The sequence below is a fragment of the Gallinula chloropus genome (assembly GCF_964237585.1).
Source record: "Gallinula chloropus genome assembly, chromosome: 1".
In the NCBI taxonomy this organism is placed as follows: Eukaryota; Metazoa; Chordata; class Aves; order Gruiformes; family Rallidae; genus Gallinula; species Gallinula chloropus.
Window position 1 is genome coordinate 200,543,589 of NC_140085.1, and position 18,608 is coordinate 200,562,196.

General features: G+C 50.2%; 1 protein-coding gene across 2 annotated transcripts in view; it reads right to left on the reverse strand.

The window, feature by feature from the left end:
- Positions 1 to 824: 824 nt before the first annotated feature.
- Positions 825 to 18,608, reverse strand: part of MTMR2 (myotubularin related protein 2) — a gene marked incomplete at both ends in the record, with an annotated part of 66,302 nt that continues 48,518 nt past the window's right edge. For both annotated transcript variants that reach the window (XM_084279090.1, XM_084279089.1), the window contains 8 exons: positions 825 to 986; positions 2,379 to 2,555; positions 5,253 to 5,366; positions 6,875 to 6,967; positions 9,139 to 9,345; positions 10,693 to 10,878; positions 12,382 to 12,570; positions 13,376 to 13,525. In XM_084279090.1, the coding sequence (XP_084135216.1) occupies positions 825 to 986; positions 2,379 to 2,555; positions 5,253 to 5,366; positions 6,875 to 6,967; positions 9,139 to 9,345; positions 10,693 to 10,878; positions 12,382 to 12,570; positions 13,376 to 13,525 (1,278 nt within the window). The remainder of the gene's footprint in view (positions 987 to 2,378; positions 2,556 to 5,252; positions 5,367 to 6,874; positions 6,968 to 9,138; positions 9,346 to 10,692; positions 10,879 to 12,381; positions 12,571 to 13,375; positions 13,526 to 18,608) is intronic.

The window sequence follows — 18,608 nt, forward strand, 5'->3', positions numbered from 1 at the left end:
GCAACACAAAGTGGGGGCTGGCAGCCAGTCAGACGTGCCCTCTCCCCGGGTGAGTATGAGGCACTGGGGGGCAGAGGGGCTGCGGGCAGCCTGGGGGAGCCACGCTCTGCTTCCCCCCTTGGAACTAAAGGTGTTTATGTTGCATCCTGGCACGGCCAATGTAAACCCTACGCAAGAGACAGAAGTTGCAGAGATGGAGTAAGCTTCGTCCTGCGCAGTCAGGTGTAGGCTGCTCCTCTACCGCCGTGTCTCACTGGTAGGAGCTGCCCTTTCCTTACCTAAGGCATCGTTCATGTGGCTTCAGTGTCCTAGATCCAAGCGAGGGGAGGAGTGAGAGGAATGGCAATTCTGTTGCTGTGCATCTCCCAGTACGTTGGCAAACACTCTCATAAATGCCGCTGCGCAGCCGGCAGGCCAGAGGGTTCCATGACTTAAGGCTCTGTCCTGGGCTCTGCTATTCCCATGTAGCAGAGGGGAGACGTGTCAGATGTGTGCGTGGATGTGTTTCCTCCACAGGACATCGTCCTGGTGTGCAGCCTCTCTAAAGCCAAGTGCTTTCCAGCACGTCAGGGAACAAAGGGCAAGCTCGCGGGTTCTTTTGGGTGGCAAGTGCAATTAGCTTGCATTATAATTAGCCACTGAGAAGGTTAATTGCATAGGGGCCCTTCTTTGTTGTTTTTGCTTAAGCTTCCTCTAGTGCTACAGTACTAATAAATTACCCTGGAGAGAAATAAATAAATAGATCGGCATCTCCCAGACCCCACGCTGGAAATCCGGAGGGTTTCCCGTGGTCTTGGGCAGGTACTTGGCAAAAGAAGTCTGTATTATACAACTGTCTGTACGGGAGCGACGCACTGTGCGGGAGAGCCAGCTCTCTCCGAGGATGAGGTGGAACGGTTGGTGATTTCTCTCTGCAGCTCCTCCACTTTCTTCTGCAGCTCAGCCCGCTTGGCCAGAAGCTCCTTGTAGCGATTGTGGACAGGTTCCTGCAAGGAAACGCGTAGGTGAGTCCTGGGAGGTAAGCAAGGAAGGCTGCACTACCACTGCTGCCCCTGGCCTTACACACAGCTGTGAGGGAAGGAGGACTGGTGGGTGGGCTACCTCATTGTCTGCAGCACAGGGACCAGGAGAAGTTGCTCTAGCACTCCAACATGCATAGTGCAGAGGTGGCTAAGCAAAACTAGTGTCTGTTTTGAAAGATCACAGATTCACAGCATAGTCAGGGCTGGAAGGGACCTCTGGAGATCAGAGTCCAGCCCCCCAGCAGAGAAGCATCACCTACAGCAGGCTGAACAGGACAGCATCCAGGTGGATTCTGAATGTCTCCAGAGAAGGAGACTCCACAACCTCTCTGGGCAGCCTGTCCCAGGGCTCTTGTCACATTCACAGCAAAGAAATTCCGCATCATGCTTGGGTGGAACTTCCTAGATGTGAGTTTGTGCCCATTGCCTCTTGCCGTGTCGCTGGGCACCACTAAAAAAAGACTGGCCCCATCCTCCTGACCCCCACCCCCCAAGAAGCACTGGTAAGATCTCAGGGCCCTCAGTTTTCTCTAAGCCAAGGAGTCCCAAGTCCCCCAGCCTCATATCGTAAGAGAGAGGTTCTAGAAAGATGATGTTACTCAACTCTATGCTGATGTTCCTTGGGGCTGCTGGCCTTGGCATCTCAGCCTGGCGGTAATTTCAGGGCTTTGGCAGGGGGTGGGGGGAGGTTAGAAACACCAACTTCTCTAAATCTTTTCACGTTGTTCTGTCAAGCTACTGAAGAGCCTTTGTCAGGTTTCTGGATCTAATGCCCTGCGTTGGGAAAACTTAACTGTGATTGGACACTGAGGCAATCCAGGACTTTCTGCCCCTTCCTATTACAAAGTGACTTTGGCATCAAGGGCCACGTTCAGACTGCTTGGGGTGCCCGTGCCAGCCTGGGTCCCTGCTGCCAGGGTCTGAGAGTGAAGCAGGGCTGCGGTCAGACCCCTGCACCTCAGGCAGCAGCAGGTTCCTAACACCACTAATCTAAATCCAGCCCCAAAACTCCCAACTAGAATCCCACAGCCAAAGAAGTCTCAGGGGTTTAGGCTCCCCTGCAAAGGAGAGAGACTTCAGATGACTGTCCCCATATTCCAAATGAGAAACTTTCCAAACTGCTGAGTACCTCCAGTCCCTGCAGATTTCGGAGGTGGTGACCTCCAGCCGAGCTCCTGCACCAGCCAGCCTAGATGCTGCTCTGCCACTGCCTGCATCTGAATCCGGGCTTTTGGGGTTTGATTTAAGCAGCAGCACCTTAAATAGGTTCCCTCAAAGGTCCTGAGCTCCAAACTGTGACAGCATTAGTACTAGCAGTGAGGGACGTAAAGGCAGGACTCCTTGGAGGAGACATACCTGTGGTTTCATCCTGGGGTTCCAGCGGATGTAGTAGCCGACCCACAGCTCGAGGTGGCGCATGCTGGCCACAGGATACAGGACGTGGTTGGAGTAGCTCACGTACAGGGGGTTAGTAAAGTCCTCCAGCTGGCTGTTGATGTAAGACCAAAGCGACACAGTCTTTTTTGGAAGACCCTGTAAGGGAAGGGGGTAGAGGAGGCTTCAGTTCCCATACGGATCCCTGCGTGTATCTACAGAGTATTTACAGTGGCATCTGTCTATCATTAGCACGGAGCTGGCTGCCTTCTGTGGCTCAGAGAACCCCACCGTCCTTGGGCTGTGGTTCCTGTACTCAAAGCCCATGGGCACACACATACCCTGGAGTGTTAGTGTCCCCTCTTGCCCACCCAACTGCCAACACAGACCAGGGGCATGGCATGGGGATGTGGGCTTGTGGATACTCACTGCTTTAGTTCAACTTCTCTTCAGAGGGCTCCTGTAGCAAAAACCCCCGCCCAAATCAATAACAAAACCCAAAGCAGGAGAACATCTGACTTCAGCCCTGGTCTAGGGGAATAATTAGGGATGTGAATCACTACAGTGAAACCAGTGTGGAAGTGGTTTCTACATTAAGCACCTCACTAGGGCTTAAAGAAAGCCCTCCCCACACCCACGTGCTGTCTTTCTTCTCTGGAAATGGCAATTGCTCCATCACTGGGGACCCCAGAGACACGGGGACAGAGTTATCCCTTCCCTAGTGCAGGAGCTATTTTTTATTTGTTATTTCTGAACTGCTGTGCTGCCAAACAGAACCACACTGGGGCCACGCAGTGCTGTCCTCAGCACACCTCTGAAATTTGGCTGCACCCATCCGGTGACAAAACGCTTCGCCCGTGGGTGGGTGAGACAGAACGAGTGTCATGGCTTCTCCCCCTGACACCAGGGGGCTCTGAACAGGGGGTGCTGGAATGGGGTGGAATGTACGCCCCTATCACCTACATCACCTTATCACCACCCACAGTTACCTGACAGGAGGTTGTAGAGAGGTGGGCGATGGTCTCTTCAGCCAAGTGACAGGAGATAGGACAAGGGGAAATGGCACAAAGCTGCGCCAGGGCAGGTTCAGATTGGACGTTAGGAGAAAGTTCTTCACTGAGAGCTGTCAGGGCCTGGAACAGGCTGCCCAGGGACGGGGTTGAGTCACCATCCCTGGCTGTGTTTAAAAGACGGGTAGATGAGGTACTTAGGGATATGGTTTAGCATAGGACAGGAATGGTTGGACTTGATGGTCTTAAAGGTCTTTTCCAACCTTGTGCTTCTGTGATTCTATACACGTCTCCCTTGGCAAACACACCCCAACCAGACCACGGGACAGAACTGGCTGGTGTGGGACATCAAGGCACATCCTTCCTAATGCCAGCAGCTCCGTCCTCTCCTGGGATAATGTGAATGCAGCAAGAACACACCGAGCCTGGCGACTTGCTGTAACCTATGTGCATGGAATGACGATATGGGCTTGGTAGGTTGACTTTGCTAGCAGGGCAACTGCCAGGAGAAGGGAGGACAAAAAGGTACCTGTTCCCAAAGAAAGGGTTACTTTGAACTGGATTTTAAAGGAAAATGGCATTTCCAGCTGTTTCGGAGACACAGGGAGCTATTCAGCCACCAGTGAGTAGCCAGAAGCCATGCTGGAAGCAGTGGGACTGTCCAGAAGGAAATGGTACAACTCTGAAGGTAAAGTCTCCACCAGACAGCTGTTTAAGCTGTTACGGAGGGGCCTGGCATTACCCAGGCCTGACCCCCATCCACTGTGGTAAATGGAGTTAAATCCAGCTGGGAGCTGGTCATCAGTGGGGTTCCCCTGGGGCCAGTTCTGTTTGTTTAAAGTCTTTACCAACGACCTGGATGAGGGAACCGAGTGCATCCTCAGCAAATTTGCAGATGACACCAAGCTTGGCAGGAGTGTTGATCTGGCAGCTCTACAGAGGGACCTGGACAGGATGGATCGATGGGCCAAGGCCAATTGCAAGAGGTTCAACAAGGCCAAGTGCCAGGTCCTGCGCTTGGGTCGCAACCACCCATGCAAAGCCACAGGCTTGGGGAAGAGTGGCTTGAGAGCTGTCTGGAGGAGAGAGACCTAGGGGTGTTGATCAACAGCCAGATGAATATGAGCCAGCAGTGTGCCCAGGTGGCCAAGAAGGCCAATAGCATCCTGGCCTGTATCAGGGGCAGAGTGGCCACCAGGACCAGGGCAGTACCCTTCCCCTGTACTCGGCATCGGTGAGACTGCGCCTGGAGTCCTGGGGGCAGTTTTGGGCCTCTCACTATAAGAAGGACATCGAGGTGCTTAAGCATTTCCAGAGAAGGGAGACAGAGCTGGTGAAGGGTTTAGAAGATAAATCTTATGAGGAGTAGCAGAGGGAGCTGGGATTGTTTAGTCTGGAGAAGACTGAGGGGTGACCTCATCACTCTCTACAGCTACCTAAAAGTTGGTTGTAGTGAGGTGGGGGTTGGTCTCTTCTCCCTCACAGCTAGTGACAGGACAAGGAGATGGTCTGAATTTGGGTCAGGGGAAGTTTAGGTTGAATATTAAGAAAAATTTCCTTACTGAAAGGGTTGTCAGATATTGGAACAGACTGCCCAGGGAGGTGGCTGAGTCACCATTGCTGGAGGTGTTTAAAAGAAGAGTAGATGTTGTACTTGGTGATATGGTCTAATGTTGGACCTCACAGGGCTGGACAGATGGTTGGACACAATGATCTTGAAGATCTTTCCCAACTAAAACCATTCTATGATTCTATTATATGATCTACCACTGCCTACAATGTCTCTAGCCCTGTCTGGCCAGCTAAAGCATCACAGCACCATGCCTTTGCCTCGGGGAGAACTTACCTCCTTCACTCTCTGCTGCTCACTGCTGCACAGGAACGTCCCGAACAAGCAGCTGTACAGGTGATCCAGGATGGTTATCAGGAAATACTCGTTGAACTCAAACGCTGTAGGGAACTTCAGACAGAACCAGAAAATGAGATTGGGATTTTAGAACAGGAATCACAAATAAACTTTCTCTCAATCTGCGGTCTTGCTAAGGAGTTGGCCTCTCTTCTTTATTTCTAAACCAGGATTTGTCTCTGTTCTTTGCCTGGCAGAATATTCAGGATCATATTTTCTCCTTCCAGGAGCAGAGTTTCTCTCCTGGAAAGCTGCTTTACATGTGCAGCAAGGAATTTTCAACAAAAGCCAGAGGTCTGAAGGCTCTGACCGCTGATTTTACACACACTCAGCGCTGCTTCAGATGGATGCTCGCCCTGCTCGCCCCTCCCGCAGACCGTGCAACCAGGCTGGGAACAAAAGGCTGAAGCTTATGTGAAATAGTGGTCAGAAAGCAATGGAAATTTCCTGGGGCCCAATGGAAATAACCTGGGTGTGTAACACAGCGCTTCCCCAGGGAACAGCAGGGAGCCATCTGGCCACGCTGGCCAGCGTGAGGAGCGGGTACATGGGCAGGGGCTGTGTGTGCTGTTGGTGTTCATGTAGGAACAATCAGACCCAGGGCACGGAGAGCTGGAACTCCACAGAGGGTCAGGAGGGACACGTGTGCTGAACAGCAGAGGCACACTGTGGGGAGGGAGAGCCTCACAAACCCCTCTTCTCTTCCCAGGCTGCCCCAGCGGTAACACCCTGAGTGCACCGGCTCAGGTCGGATGCCCACCTGTAGGAGCAACCCAAGGAGAGCGCAGTGAAAGCGACTTTGGATGGTGGTAAAGATCTTTCTCAGCCTGGATATGGATACGGATGCCCAGCAGCATCTTTTCCACTTCACCTCTTCACCCAGGACAAGCCCGAATTTTTTCAGTGAACTGTCTGACCATGGCTGACAAGTGCCATATGACACGTTGTGTGCCACAGCAGGAGCAAAAACCCTTCCATGGGGAAAACCTCCCAACCACATGGCATGTCTCCTGCCATGCCTGGTCTGAAGTGAGGAACTGGACCTATGACTCAGGAGCAGTATGTCTGCCTTCAGAAGTTAAAATGGAGCATGTGAATGTCTTGCTGCAGGTGTGGTTACAGGATCAGCTTGGGCAGAGGTACCAGGGATCTGCCTGCACCCTCCAGGCTACAGACTCATTACGCTTCTGAAGGCACAGTGGGCTGCTGAGGGTGGCTGGGGTGTCTGTCCCTGTCCCTGACAAATGTGAGGCAGCCGTTTTCTCTTCCAGGGTGAGGTAAACTGCTTCTCACAAGCTCATGTTTATTCTAGCCATGTGTAGGTGAGCAGCACCCACTAACAGCTGATCTGCTGCATCGTGGCCGTCCTGTGCACCTGTGCATCCAGGTGTTTGGCTAAACAGACCCCTAAGAAACTTGTTGCCTGAGTCAAAACAAGAGTAGAAGCCCAGGAAGGAAAAGCTGTGCAGGTCAGCTTGGAAATTACTCCTGTGGCTGGATACTGTGGCATGTCTGGGTACAGTGGCTTTGTGGACACGCGTGTCACACACCCAGCGATTTACCTGTCTCGTCATCTGCCAGACACAGTCGATGAACTGGAGGAAGACAGGAGAGCGATCTGCATCCGCGTGATTCTTGTCTCCATGGCCAACTCTCTGAAAGGGAGCAGGACAAAGAGCATGAGTCATGTGGGGCTCCACAGGGAAACTGCCAGGGCCTCCCCTCAGTCAGCCCAGCCTTTACCAAGAGCTGTAAGAAAGCTCAAATGAGTCCTGACTTCGCTTTGTCCACATCAGTGGGTAAAGGAGAAAATTATATCTGCTCCCTTTGTCTTTGAAGTGAAATTTCTTTATGGGGCTGTTTTCATGCTAAATTAAAACATGAGTTGTTTGAGTAAAGGCTCCAGATGCTCTGCTGGCACTGATTTCGGTTCATAGCTAAAGTTCAGAAGGGAAAAAAAAATAGAGAGAGAATGCTTTCTGCTTCAGTCACAGCTGTTGTCCTGGCTACTGCAGTAGTACAGCGTGCGAGATCTAAACACTACCTACAGGCACGGCATGCGGCGATAACCGTCACACAACACCTCGCAGCTTCCAACTGCTGTACAAACACTGACCCAGCCCATCTCCTGCCACCTCAAGGGAGGCAGTGATGAAAGCATCCCCTGCACTAGGCCTCAAGCCCTGACCATGCTGTGTGGCCTCGGATAAGGTGGGGGGGCTGGTTCCTTAGAGCTGGTACAGTACGTTGCTGGTTACACAGAAGCACCGTACAAAGACAGAACAGGAATGTACAAGTACCAGTGATCCTTACTGGTGCTGTAGTTCTGGTCCCCTCACCACAGGAAATCACAGAACCACAGAGTGATTTGGGTGGGAAGGGACCCCAAAGCCCATCTAGTCCAACCCCCTGCCATGGGCAGGGACACCCTCCACTAGCACAGGTTGCTCAAAGCCCCATCCAACCTGGCCTTGAACCCTGCCAGGGAACCAGGGGCAGCCACAGCTTCTCTGGGTACCCTGTGCCAGGGCTTCACTACCCTCACAGGGAAGAATTTCTTCTTAATGTCTAATCTAAATCTCCTCTCCTTCAGCTTAAACCCATCACCCTTTCTTGTCCTGTCAATGCACTCCCTGATAAACAGTCTCTCTCCAGCTTTCCTGTAGGCCCTTTCAGGTACTGGAAGGCTGCAATAAAGCCTCCTTGGAGCCTTCTCTTCTCCAGGCTGAACAAGCCCAACTCAGCCTGTCTTCATAGCAGAGGTGCTCCAGCCCCCGATCATCTTTGTGGCCTCCTCTGGACTCACTCCAACAGCTCCATGTCTTTCCTGTACTGAGGACCCCAGAGCTGGATGCAGCACTGCAGGTGGGGTCTCACCAGACCAGAGCAGAGGGGCAGAATCCCCTCCCTTGACCTGCTGGTCATGCTTCTTTTGATCCAGCCCAGGACATGGTTGGCCTTCTGGGCTGCAAGCCCATGTTACCAGCTCAATCAATAAACCAATATAATTATCTTCTTTGCACAGACAAGGAAGCTAAAATCCTCATGGTTCAAGCACAAGGTAATAGTTATGCCGCAGCAGAACCTCAGTTGCTGAGTACCTCAGTTTCTCTACCTTCCTCAGAGCATCTGACTATAGAACCCACCACCACATGTGCTGTAAGCAGGCCTTGTTCCTGCCCTTGCCAAAATTAAACAACCACAAGAGGCTACAAACCAGCAAAACACAACAGGACAAAGGCTGACAGAACAGTCCCCAAGGTGCACACAATGCCCAGCACCACACACTGTAACACACTGCTGTGACATGAGGCTACAGAGCTGCCTCTCTGCCAGCTCAAGGGATGCAGCCACGAGCTACACTTGGTTTGGTCTCAAACTGGTGATTTCCCTCAGCCGTTAAAAGCCTCCCCAAAAATACAGTGTGAGGTCAAGGCCATAACCAAACTGCCCGGCGCTCTCAGAAAATGGACTGAACTGGAAAGACAGACAAGAACCACCCCAGTGGCCTGTGCCACCTCCCAGCAGAAATCCCTGTCCTGAACCCAAACCCCATTGTTAGCTTAAGCCTACGCATGGGAACACAACGTATCAGTCAGGCACCCCAGAGATTTAGAGCAACCTGTTCCTCCCATCTGACCAGTACTGTCTCCAGGGAGGTTAAGAGATGACTGGAATTACAGGCAGAAAAAAACAGCAGCAGCATTCACCTTTCTTCTGTGAGTTCAGCTGGGAGAGCTCTCACAGGAAAGGCTGAGCTCCTGTGAGATCCTCCAAGGTGGACAATAACTGTGTGTTCAGTGCCTTCCGAGGGCTAGTGACTCACCAGCTGAAATCGGTGGCCGAAGCTGAGCCACTCCTTCTCCACCAGCACTTCAAAGCCCCTGATAGTTCGGTAGTAGCCATCCAACATGAGCAGAGAGAGAGAGGTGAGCTGGGCTGTCCGGTCCCAGCCATCACTGCAGTGTACAACCACAGACGTCTTCCCCGATTCCACCTTGTCGGCGATCCGAAGGGCTCCAGCAAGAATGAGCTGGGACAGGGAAAAAAAAGGGTTACAAAATCACTTTGGAAGAGGAGCTATGAATGAAAAATGGTCTGTGACACCACAGGACAGACCAAGGGCTCTGTCTGCCTCGAGGAGAATGGGAAATCAGATCCAACTACTTTGTAACTAGGGCAGCAAATTGGAGAACACATTTTTTGTTCCAGCAAGATGACAACACATCAGAACTGTAGCTCAGGCACAACTCTACAAGAGCCCCTGCATCAAGCTCAGTCCTTGGACAGACCAGGATCTAAACGCAGGAGCATTCTGTCTTGAAGGTGAACAGAAAACGGCTGCCTCTCTGAATTAGCAGACAGACAACACAAGCTGGGAGTTTTCAGGAAAGCAGGAGCGTAATTTGAAAACCAAAACCTGAAGAAGCTGAAGGATTTTGCCCCAGTCATTCCCATTCTACTTGGATTCCTTCATGGTTGACGGGACACAAACTCCCAGCATCTGCTGGTCTGGACCAGACAGAAATGCCAGGATGTTGAGGATCCCCAAGTCAATATGTTGGACAATCTGGGACTCTTGTGCTCTAACCAGGGCTTTCATAGTTATACGTGACCCAGTGTCCTGGTTTCAGCTGAGATAGAGTTAATTTTCTTGCCAATAGCTGGTACAGTGCTGTGCTTTGGGTTTAGTATGAGAATGATGTTAACACACCGATGTTTTAGTTGTTGCTAGGCGGTTGTAGTGTCTACACTAAGCCAAGGACTTTTCAGCTTCTCAGACCCTGCCAGCTGCACCAGAAGCTGGGAGAGCACAGCCAGGACAGCTGACCCAGGCTGGCCAAAGGGATATTCCCCACCACAGAACGCTGTGCTCTGGATATAGGGGGGAAACTCACCAGGAGGTGGGATGGCTGCTTGGAAAGAGACTGGGCACCGGAGGGAGTTTTGCATGTGGCGAGCAATTAATTTATGCATCACTTGTTTATATATCTCATTATTATTATGCTCTTCCTTTGCTGTCTTAACCTCAACCTGAGAGTTTTCTGAGTGGTTTTTTCCATTCTCCTCCCCATCCTATTGCTCAGGACCATAGAATGAGTGGCTGCCCGGTGCTCAGTTACCGACTGGGGTTAAACCACAACACCCAGGAAAACACTCACTTCCAAAATGGAACCTTCACTCTTCTCCCACTTCCCATCTCCTTAAAACTTCCCATCCTAGGAAACTCTGGTTTGAGTTGTTTCTAAGTTGAAACCAAACTCTAAGGCTTCACACTTCTCACGAATTGAAAGAGTTAAGTTCTGGGTACGTGTCCCAGTGAATGCTGGTGTGGACCTGTGGCTCCTCAGCCACAGCCATTGGGTGCAGACACATGTACCTTGATATGCTCCAGCCAGTGAGTTGACTCCAGATTAGACAGCCAGTGAGTCTCCTCGATATTGGGATACACGATTTCTTTCAGTTTTCTCAGTGATTCTCTCATAACATGGATATTGTGAATGTCCAGGAACACTAATTCTGCATTCTGATAGGCATCCTCGCTCTCGTAGCCCCCTCCTTTAGCCTGAAGAACGAAATCCATGTAAAAACCATTAAGCAAAACCATATTTTGTGTTTTATCTCCCTGGCCTGTCATGAGTAAATATCAGCTGACAAAACACCACAGCGACTGTGCCATCCAAAGCAGGCAGTGGATTTTTCTTACAGCTGGTAACACGCACACGCTCCGTGTCTCCTTCCCGCAGCACTAACGAACGCTGTAATTTTTCCCAAAGAATATCACATTACAAACTGCCTTTTTCTCTGTAATTATCATTTATCCCCATTCAAGCTGCTAGCTCATTAGCTTCACTATTCTGTCATTTACAAATTTACCATGCTATTAGAGAGGAGTCTATCCCCCACACTAATTGCCTTTCCAAAGCGCTGGGAAAGATGGATTATAAAAAAAATTAAACCCCAGGTTTAGCCCAACAAAGCAGTTCTACCATTAAAATGGGGCTTGGGGGACAGTATGAGGCTGAAGAGCAACAAGAACACTGCAACACTGCTAAACATTAAACTTCTCCAGCCACTATTTTAAAATTAAATATCATGATGCCTGAATTTGGGAAGTGCTGGGTAACCTCTGCTCCCATCGGGGAGAAGGGGGGTGGAGTTCTGGGGCTGTTAGAGGAAACTGTCTTTCAGCCATGTGAAGTGAACAATGGTGATACACAAGGCCCGGGGTGCTAGAGTCTGACCTCAGTACTACTTTGATTATTTGTTTTTCCCTATCAATCTTGTTTCAAATTGTGGGTTAATCCAAGTGGGCCTTTCACCCACTCGTCACATTGACACCTGCTGACATCAGTGCAGGTGTAGGAGTCTGGCAGAGAATCAGATCACTGTGTGTGGACCTCTCCAGAGTAGAAAAAAAGAATCATTTGAAATGGTGGTGGGAAGTGTGCTCTGAAACACAGAATCACAGATTCAGAGGTTGGAAAAGACCTTTAAGATCATCGAGTCCAACCGTTCCTGTCCTATGCTAAACCATATCCCTGAGTACCTCATCTACCCGTCTGTTAAACACATCCAGGGATGCTGACTCAACCCCCTCCCTGGGCAGCCTGTTCCAGGCCCTGACAACTCTTTCAGTGAAGAACTTTCTCCTAATATCCAATCTGACCCTGCCCTGGTGCAGCTTTGTGCCATTTCCCCTTGTCCTATCTCCTGTCATCTGGCTGAAGAGACCATCATCCACCTCTCTACAACCTCCCTTCAGGTAGTTGTAGGTGGTAGTTGTAGCCTCCTCTTCTCCAGGCTAAACATCCCCAGCTTCCTCAGCTGCTCCTCATATGATTTGCCCTCCAGCCCCTTCACCAGCCTGGTTGCCCTTCTCTGGACTCATTCAAGGATCTCAATGTCCTTCTTATGGTGGGGAGCACAGAACTGGACACAGTACTCGAGGTGCTGTCTCACTGATGCTGAGTACAGGGGCACAAACACCTCCCTGGACCTACTGGCCACACTGTTTCTGATACAATAATCATGTTCCCAGCTCCTGACAGAGGACAAAGCACCTGACCTTATTGGCAACAGCATTCACACTAGGCCTCGCATCAAAGATGAAGATTTTATGGGACTGAGCATTAGAATCCATGATGGCTTGAAGGTACTTTTCATCTTCCTTGCTTCGTTTGCCACTCACTCCCACCATTGGCTGGCTACAGCGAGTGATCGTTGCTTGACTTTCTGGATGAATCCATGACAACACCTTCAGAAACAAATGAGAAAGAAATGAAGAAGTGGGATTCATTAAACCAGTGAAGTGTTTTACCTATAATGGCTTGTGCTGGGATCCTGCCACAGATTAGCTGGTTCCAGTGGGCTGGATTCTACTAAATCATGATTGATTGAATGAAGAAAGAACTCTTCCGCCCTCACTCATCCATTCTGGTGCCATTCCCAAAGTCTGAGCAAACAAGACCTGACCAAATAGGTTTACGTCTGACTTTTAAACATGATGCAGACTGATTGCTCACTGTTGTGTGAGTCACAAACACACTTTCTCCCTCCGCAGCTGTTGGGCTGTGTCTTACTCTATGTCACACCATGTAAAAGCACTTTAGGAACAGATGTGATTCTCTACAGACCTGAGAAGCAAACCAGGGCGTTTTCAGGTAGCGCCGAAATAATCATTAACGATGTCTTTTGGCTTAATTTCATTTAATAAGCATTTTCAGGAAGTACTCCTCTACCCTGACAGTCAGGGGAGGCCAGACAGTTGTAAACAACCAAATAGGGTTGCTTCACGTTTCCTAGGAACTGAACCAGGATTTGGTCTGGGTTGTGCCACGTTATCTTATCTCCTCATTTTGGTTTAGTCTACATCTCTTTCACAATAGCAGTTCCAGCAGATAATGTTGCTTTCTAACTTCTCAAACATTTTGCTGTCACTTTTACTATCCACTGACCATTTATTTGGTCCCTGAAATCCACTAAGCCCGATCTCGGTATTATTTATGGCCCAAAGGTATTTAACAACCCCACATCAAAGTTGTTTCTTCTGTCACACTCACTGGGATGCGTCCTCTTGATCTGAAAGATGCTACTCTCTTTAGTTCCTCGTCAGGAATGTTTACAGGCACAGCCAGAATGGCAGGGTATGTATCACACAGCTCATAGCGCTCATTAATCTTGGTCAACCTCCAGCTTTCATTGGGAATTCCCTAAAGAGCAAACAACAGCGGGTTAAATGAGTTGTTCTGAGACCTCAGCACAGACAAATCCCCAGACCTGAAACTCTTGTTAATGAAGGACATTTAGGGCTGGAGCCTGGGACTGTTTTATCTTGGTAACTTGGGTTTCACGTCTCTTCCCAGAGAGGTCGATGTTTTCCTCAGGTCACTGCAGAGCAGGAAAACTAGGAGACTGCAGACAGGATCACCTATGGCAAAGGAACTGCGGAGGCTACAGATGTGGCAACACAGGCAACCCGCCTGAGGGCACCTTGAACACACCTCCTGGTCTCCTCCTGGTGCTGACAGGAGAGCCAGGAGCAGCACAGAACGGGTGACTGACAGTCCTCACTCCTCTCTCTGCACTTCGCTCAAACATGGATGGAAAGTGGAGTTACCAGGCAGGATGGAGGAGGGTAAGACAGGAGAGCAGGCAGTAAAACACCCCCCCAAAATATCAGTCTGCTTTGGGCCTTGTTCAGTGTTTGTGGCACATCTGTGGAATCCCCTAAAGTCACCAGAAACCTCATAACCATACATCTCTGTCTGCGTGGCTCTGTGATCTGGAGCATGATGCACAGCTCCCATCTTCCTCTCAGGCTGAGCTCTCTGGCTGTACTAGTTTGACTGGGCTGGGAGAGCAGGGAAGCTACACACACCACCTACCCTGGAGCTCAGCAGGTCATGATGGGCAAGCAACTACCCAGGTAACTGCCCAGAGGAGCTGTGGCTGTCCCTGGATCCCTGGCAGGGTTCAGGGCCACAATGAATGGGGCTTTGGGCAACCTGGGCTAGTGGAGGGTGTCCCTGCCCATGGCAGGGGGTTGGAACTAGATGGGCTTTGAGGCCCCTTCTGACCCAAACCGGCCCGTGATAATCTCCAGGTAACACTGACAGCCTGCAGGCTTAGTCTGGCTGATGCTGGGAGTTAACAGACCCAGACGGCGTGGTTGCTACTACTGCCTGGAAGGAGAGATCTACCCAGACCCTTGCTGCAGCAGGGGTGAGCACTGACACAAAGTGTCTCTGTGGGGAAGACAGATCTGCTACAGTGAACGTGGCCAGGCTGTTAAGCACTGTGTCTGTTTCAGAGGAACACCAGCTTTTAAAGAATGCGTGCTTCTGTTCTAGCACACAGTACTTCATTTTAAGGAGGGTGGTGGGACACCAATTACCACTGTCACAGCTCCCACAGGAAATAAACAAGACTAACACAAGTCAGATGAGCTGTGGTAGTTATGGTTGACCCACGCAGATTGCAGCTGGTTCCCAGTCAGAGCGGTGAGTCATGCTGTCAAAGCAGGTCATGGTTAGAAACCTGGGGAGAGGACATCCCCCCCTCTGTCTCATACTGGTCACATACCCTGCCTGGGAAGCACTCCTGGTGCTGGGGCCCTCCCTGGGAAGGAATCGCAGAATCACAAGGTTGGAAAAGACCTTTAATATCATCAACCATTCCTGTCCTGTGCTAAACCATATCCCTAAGTACTTCATCTACCCATCTTTTAAACACAACCAGGGTCAGTGACTCAACCCCGTGTTTCAGGGCAGCCTGTTCCAGGCCCTGACAACTCTTTCAGTGAAGAACTTTTTCCTGACATCTAATCTGACCCTGCCCTGGCACAACTTTGTGCCATTTCCCTTTGTCCTATCTCCTGTCACCTGGCTGAAGAGATCATCTCCCACCTATCTACACCTTCCTTTCAGGTAATTGTAGGTGGTGATAAGGTCTCCCCTCAGCCTCCTCTTCTCTAGACTACATTCTCATTCTGGGAGGATCCTGGCAGCTCTGCTGATTCCTTGGAATCACAGGTACCCCAAAACCCTAAAGGAAAGCGATTTTTGGCAGAAGCGGTTGGCAGAAGCGGGCATCAAGCAGTGTGCATACGCAGTTCAACCTCAGTGATGAGTGAAACATGCTCAGAGGTCTTCAGGATCCATCAGCAACACTCAGAGACTCCTCATCCCCCAGATCAGAATGAAAACTATGCTGCTGGCACACTCTTGGCAAGAAAAATGGACAAGCCCTCACATGGAAGAACTCCTTTTTGTCCTACCCCGCAACCCCACCAGTGCTCACCGAGAAGAACAAGCAGTCGCTGGCACTGCAAAGCACCCTCTTCACAGCGCTGGGCAGAATGACTTCAGTACACACTGCTCAGGCCAGAACCAACACCTCCAAAGCTCCTTCAGCTGCCCTCTCAACAAATTTGGATGAAATCTTTCCTCTGCGATAGCCAAGACCAGGAAAATCCACAAGAAGCCCCGAAAGAAAGACAAAATGTTGCGTCAGCATTCAAATTCCCTTTGAATCAGGGGGAACATCTGACTTCCCCTGGCACAGGAGCTTGGATCACAGAACCACCCAAAGAGGAATTTGGATTCAGATCGTGACTTTCTCCAAGGACTCAAAGCAACGAGCAGTAAGCAAAGTGGGCTAGAAGGGGAGCAGAATTTGCACCTTCCCAGGACATCTGCCACGATGCAGAGGAGCCTTCTGCATGTATTCATGCTCCTTCAGACTTCTGCTTTCTCCAGCTGGAACCAATGGGAAAAGCTAAACACGACAGAAAGCACACTGGCATTTCCTCATATAAGACACATTTCACTGCTTCCTGGAAAGCTGTAAGCACCCAAAAGCCTAATATCAAACCAGCCCAAACGGTCACAGATGTAACTCCAGAAGCCTCTGCAGGCTGGGAGTCACCTGCCTGCACACCTGCAGAGGGAACCCAGGCACGGCTGGCTACCAGAGGCTGCAATGGGCCAGAAGCTCCTAGGGAACTGCTGGATGTCCATGTTAGCGACCAGCATCTGCTGCCTCGACTGGTGCCCAAGGTCTGTATTCTCCAAGTAAGACTGCAAAATGTCCCTGATTTCAGAGGAATTCACATGTTTGGCTGCTCCCAGAGGGAAATTTGAGGAAGGCAGCACAGACATATCTGCAATTGTACATTAAACGTGCCCACGCCTGTTCTCACCAAGACCATCATGCACCATGCCACAGTGCACCTGGCATCCATACCATTAAACTCATTTATCTTCAAAACAGAGCTGTTTGTCCAAAGTGGTGATCCTTGGCTGGTGCCAGCCTCTGAACCGTGAACAGGTTTGGGCCTTGCAGCCCTCCTCTTCTCTACTCGACAAGGTAGAGTCGAGCAGAGCTCTGCTGTGACTCAGTTGCACAGCCACAGCTCAGACCACCAAAGACACTGCAAAGCATGTGAAAGCTGTCTGAAAATCTATACAAAGGCAGGCAATGTAAAATTGCTGGTAGCTCAAGGTTTCAAAGGATAACATCATGAAATGGCACAAAATCCAAAAGGAAAATCCCTCAAGCCCAGTGGGCAGTCATTGGGTGAGGACCAACAGCTGGGTCATCTGTGTGCTGGTGCTGACATTGCTGATGGAAGAGGGCAACAACAACCCATCTGAGAGGTGCAGAGGGTGATCCTTCACCTCTCACTGGTGCCTGTCTGGCCAGGAAAGTCTCTTCAGATACCTTTTCTGAGGTGCTGAGTACTAATGCTCAGCATTAGTGAAGTGAAATCTTAGCTATCTTGTCTGTGTGTCAGACAGCAAATAATTGTTTCATACTGTCATTTGCATACATCTTGTTGGGGAGTATCTTCATGCATGGCTAAGGATACTCAAACACATTGACTCAGAAGAGGGACGGTAACAGTCTGGACTGAAGCTATGCCTGGACCTTGCAGTGAAGGTGTTCTGTGCTTGGGAACACTCTTTCTGACCATACTGTATAACCACAGAGACACAGCCTTTGTGTCGTCTCCACACCATCACCACAAAATAGCAACTTGGTTTCCTTCTGGATAGTCATTCATGCCTTACTTTAACGACCTGAACTCAGTTATCACTCAACAGTGATATTTATCTCAAAAGAGTCCAACTCAGGGCCACCAACACGATGAAGGGAGTGAAACACCTTCCTTATGAGGACAGGCTGAGGGAGCTGGGCCTCTTTAACTTGGAGGAGACTGAGGGGTGACCTTATTAATGTTTATAAATACATAAAGAGCGAGAGTCAGGAGGATGGAGCCAGGCTCTTCTCAGTGATGGCCAGTGATAGGACAAGGGGCAATGGGTGCAAGCTGGAGCAGAGGAAGTTCCATGTGAATGTAAGGAGAAACTTTTTCACTGTGAGGGTGATGGAGCCCTGGGGCAGGCTGCCCAGAGAGGCTGTGGAGTCTCCTTCTCTGGAGACATTCAAACCCCGCCTGGATGTGTTCCTGTGTGATTTAGTCTAGGTGATCCTGCTCTGGCAGGGGGTTTGGACTAGATGATCTTTCGAGGTCCCTTCCAACACCTAACGTTCTGTCATTCTGTGACCTATGCAGGTTGTAGAATATGAAGTCTCTTCATTTGCAGGGAAGACCTACCAGCATGACACTGAAACCAGCACCTTGCAAAGCACGTGTTTAAGTTTATGCTCCCAAGGCTCTTTCACTGACAGGAAAAGAAATAATTGTCTTGCTGTTATTGCACACAGTCCCATCTCTCTACTGGACACAGCAGACCAATTCTGAGCTTAGCCACATGGGTACACCTGCAGTGGGCAGGGTCCCAAGATACACACGGGGAACGTGGTCTTGAACTCGGTGTGAGTCACGAGATACCAAGAGGCTGAGCACATTAGCTCAAGCACATCCTTACACCAACCCAGGATACAGCTGCCAGAGCTGGTCCCTCCGCCATGTACCCAGCCCATGTTGTGTCCACATAGTGCCAGAGAGCTGTGACAGCAGAGCAGCATAAGCAGTTAAACGGTGGGACAGTTAACAGTTTGATTCTCACATTACTCCCTGAAGTTACACCCAAGTTACTCTAGGATGCTGTTCTTGTACTCTACCTTTCCCACTCTGCTTGTGTATTACTGCTGGGTTCTTCTTTTACCCTCAAAACAGGGTATCTCACCTTCTGAATTAATAATTTCTGTATGTTTTCTCTGAAAGCAGCAGCCCCAGCCCTGTACTGCGGTTCCCCAGTACACACACCCAGAGCACGAGATTAGACGAGCATGACTTCTGTAGGGAAACATCACACATCTCCCACT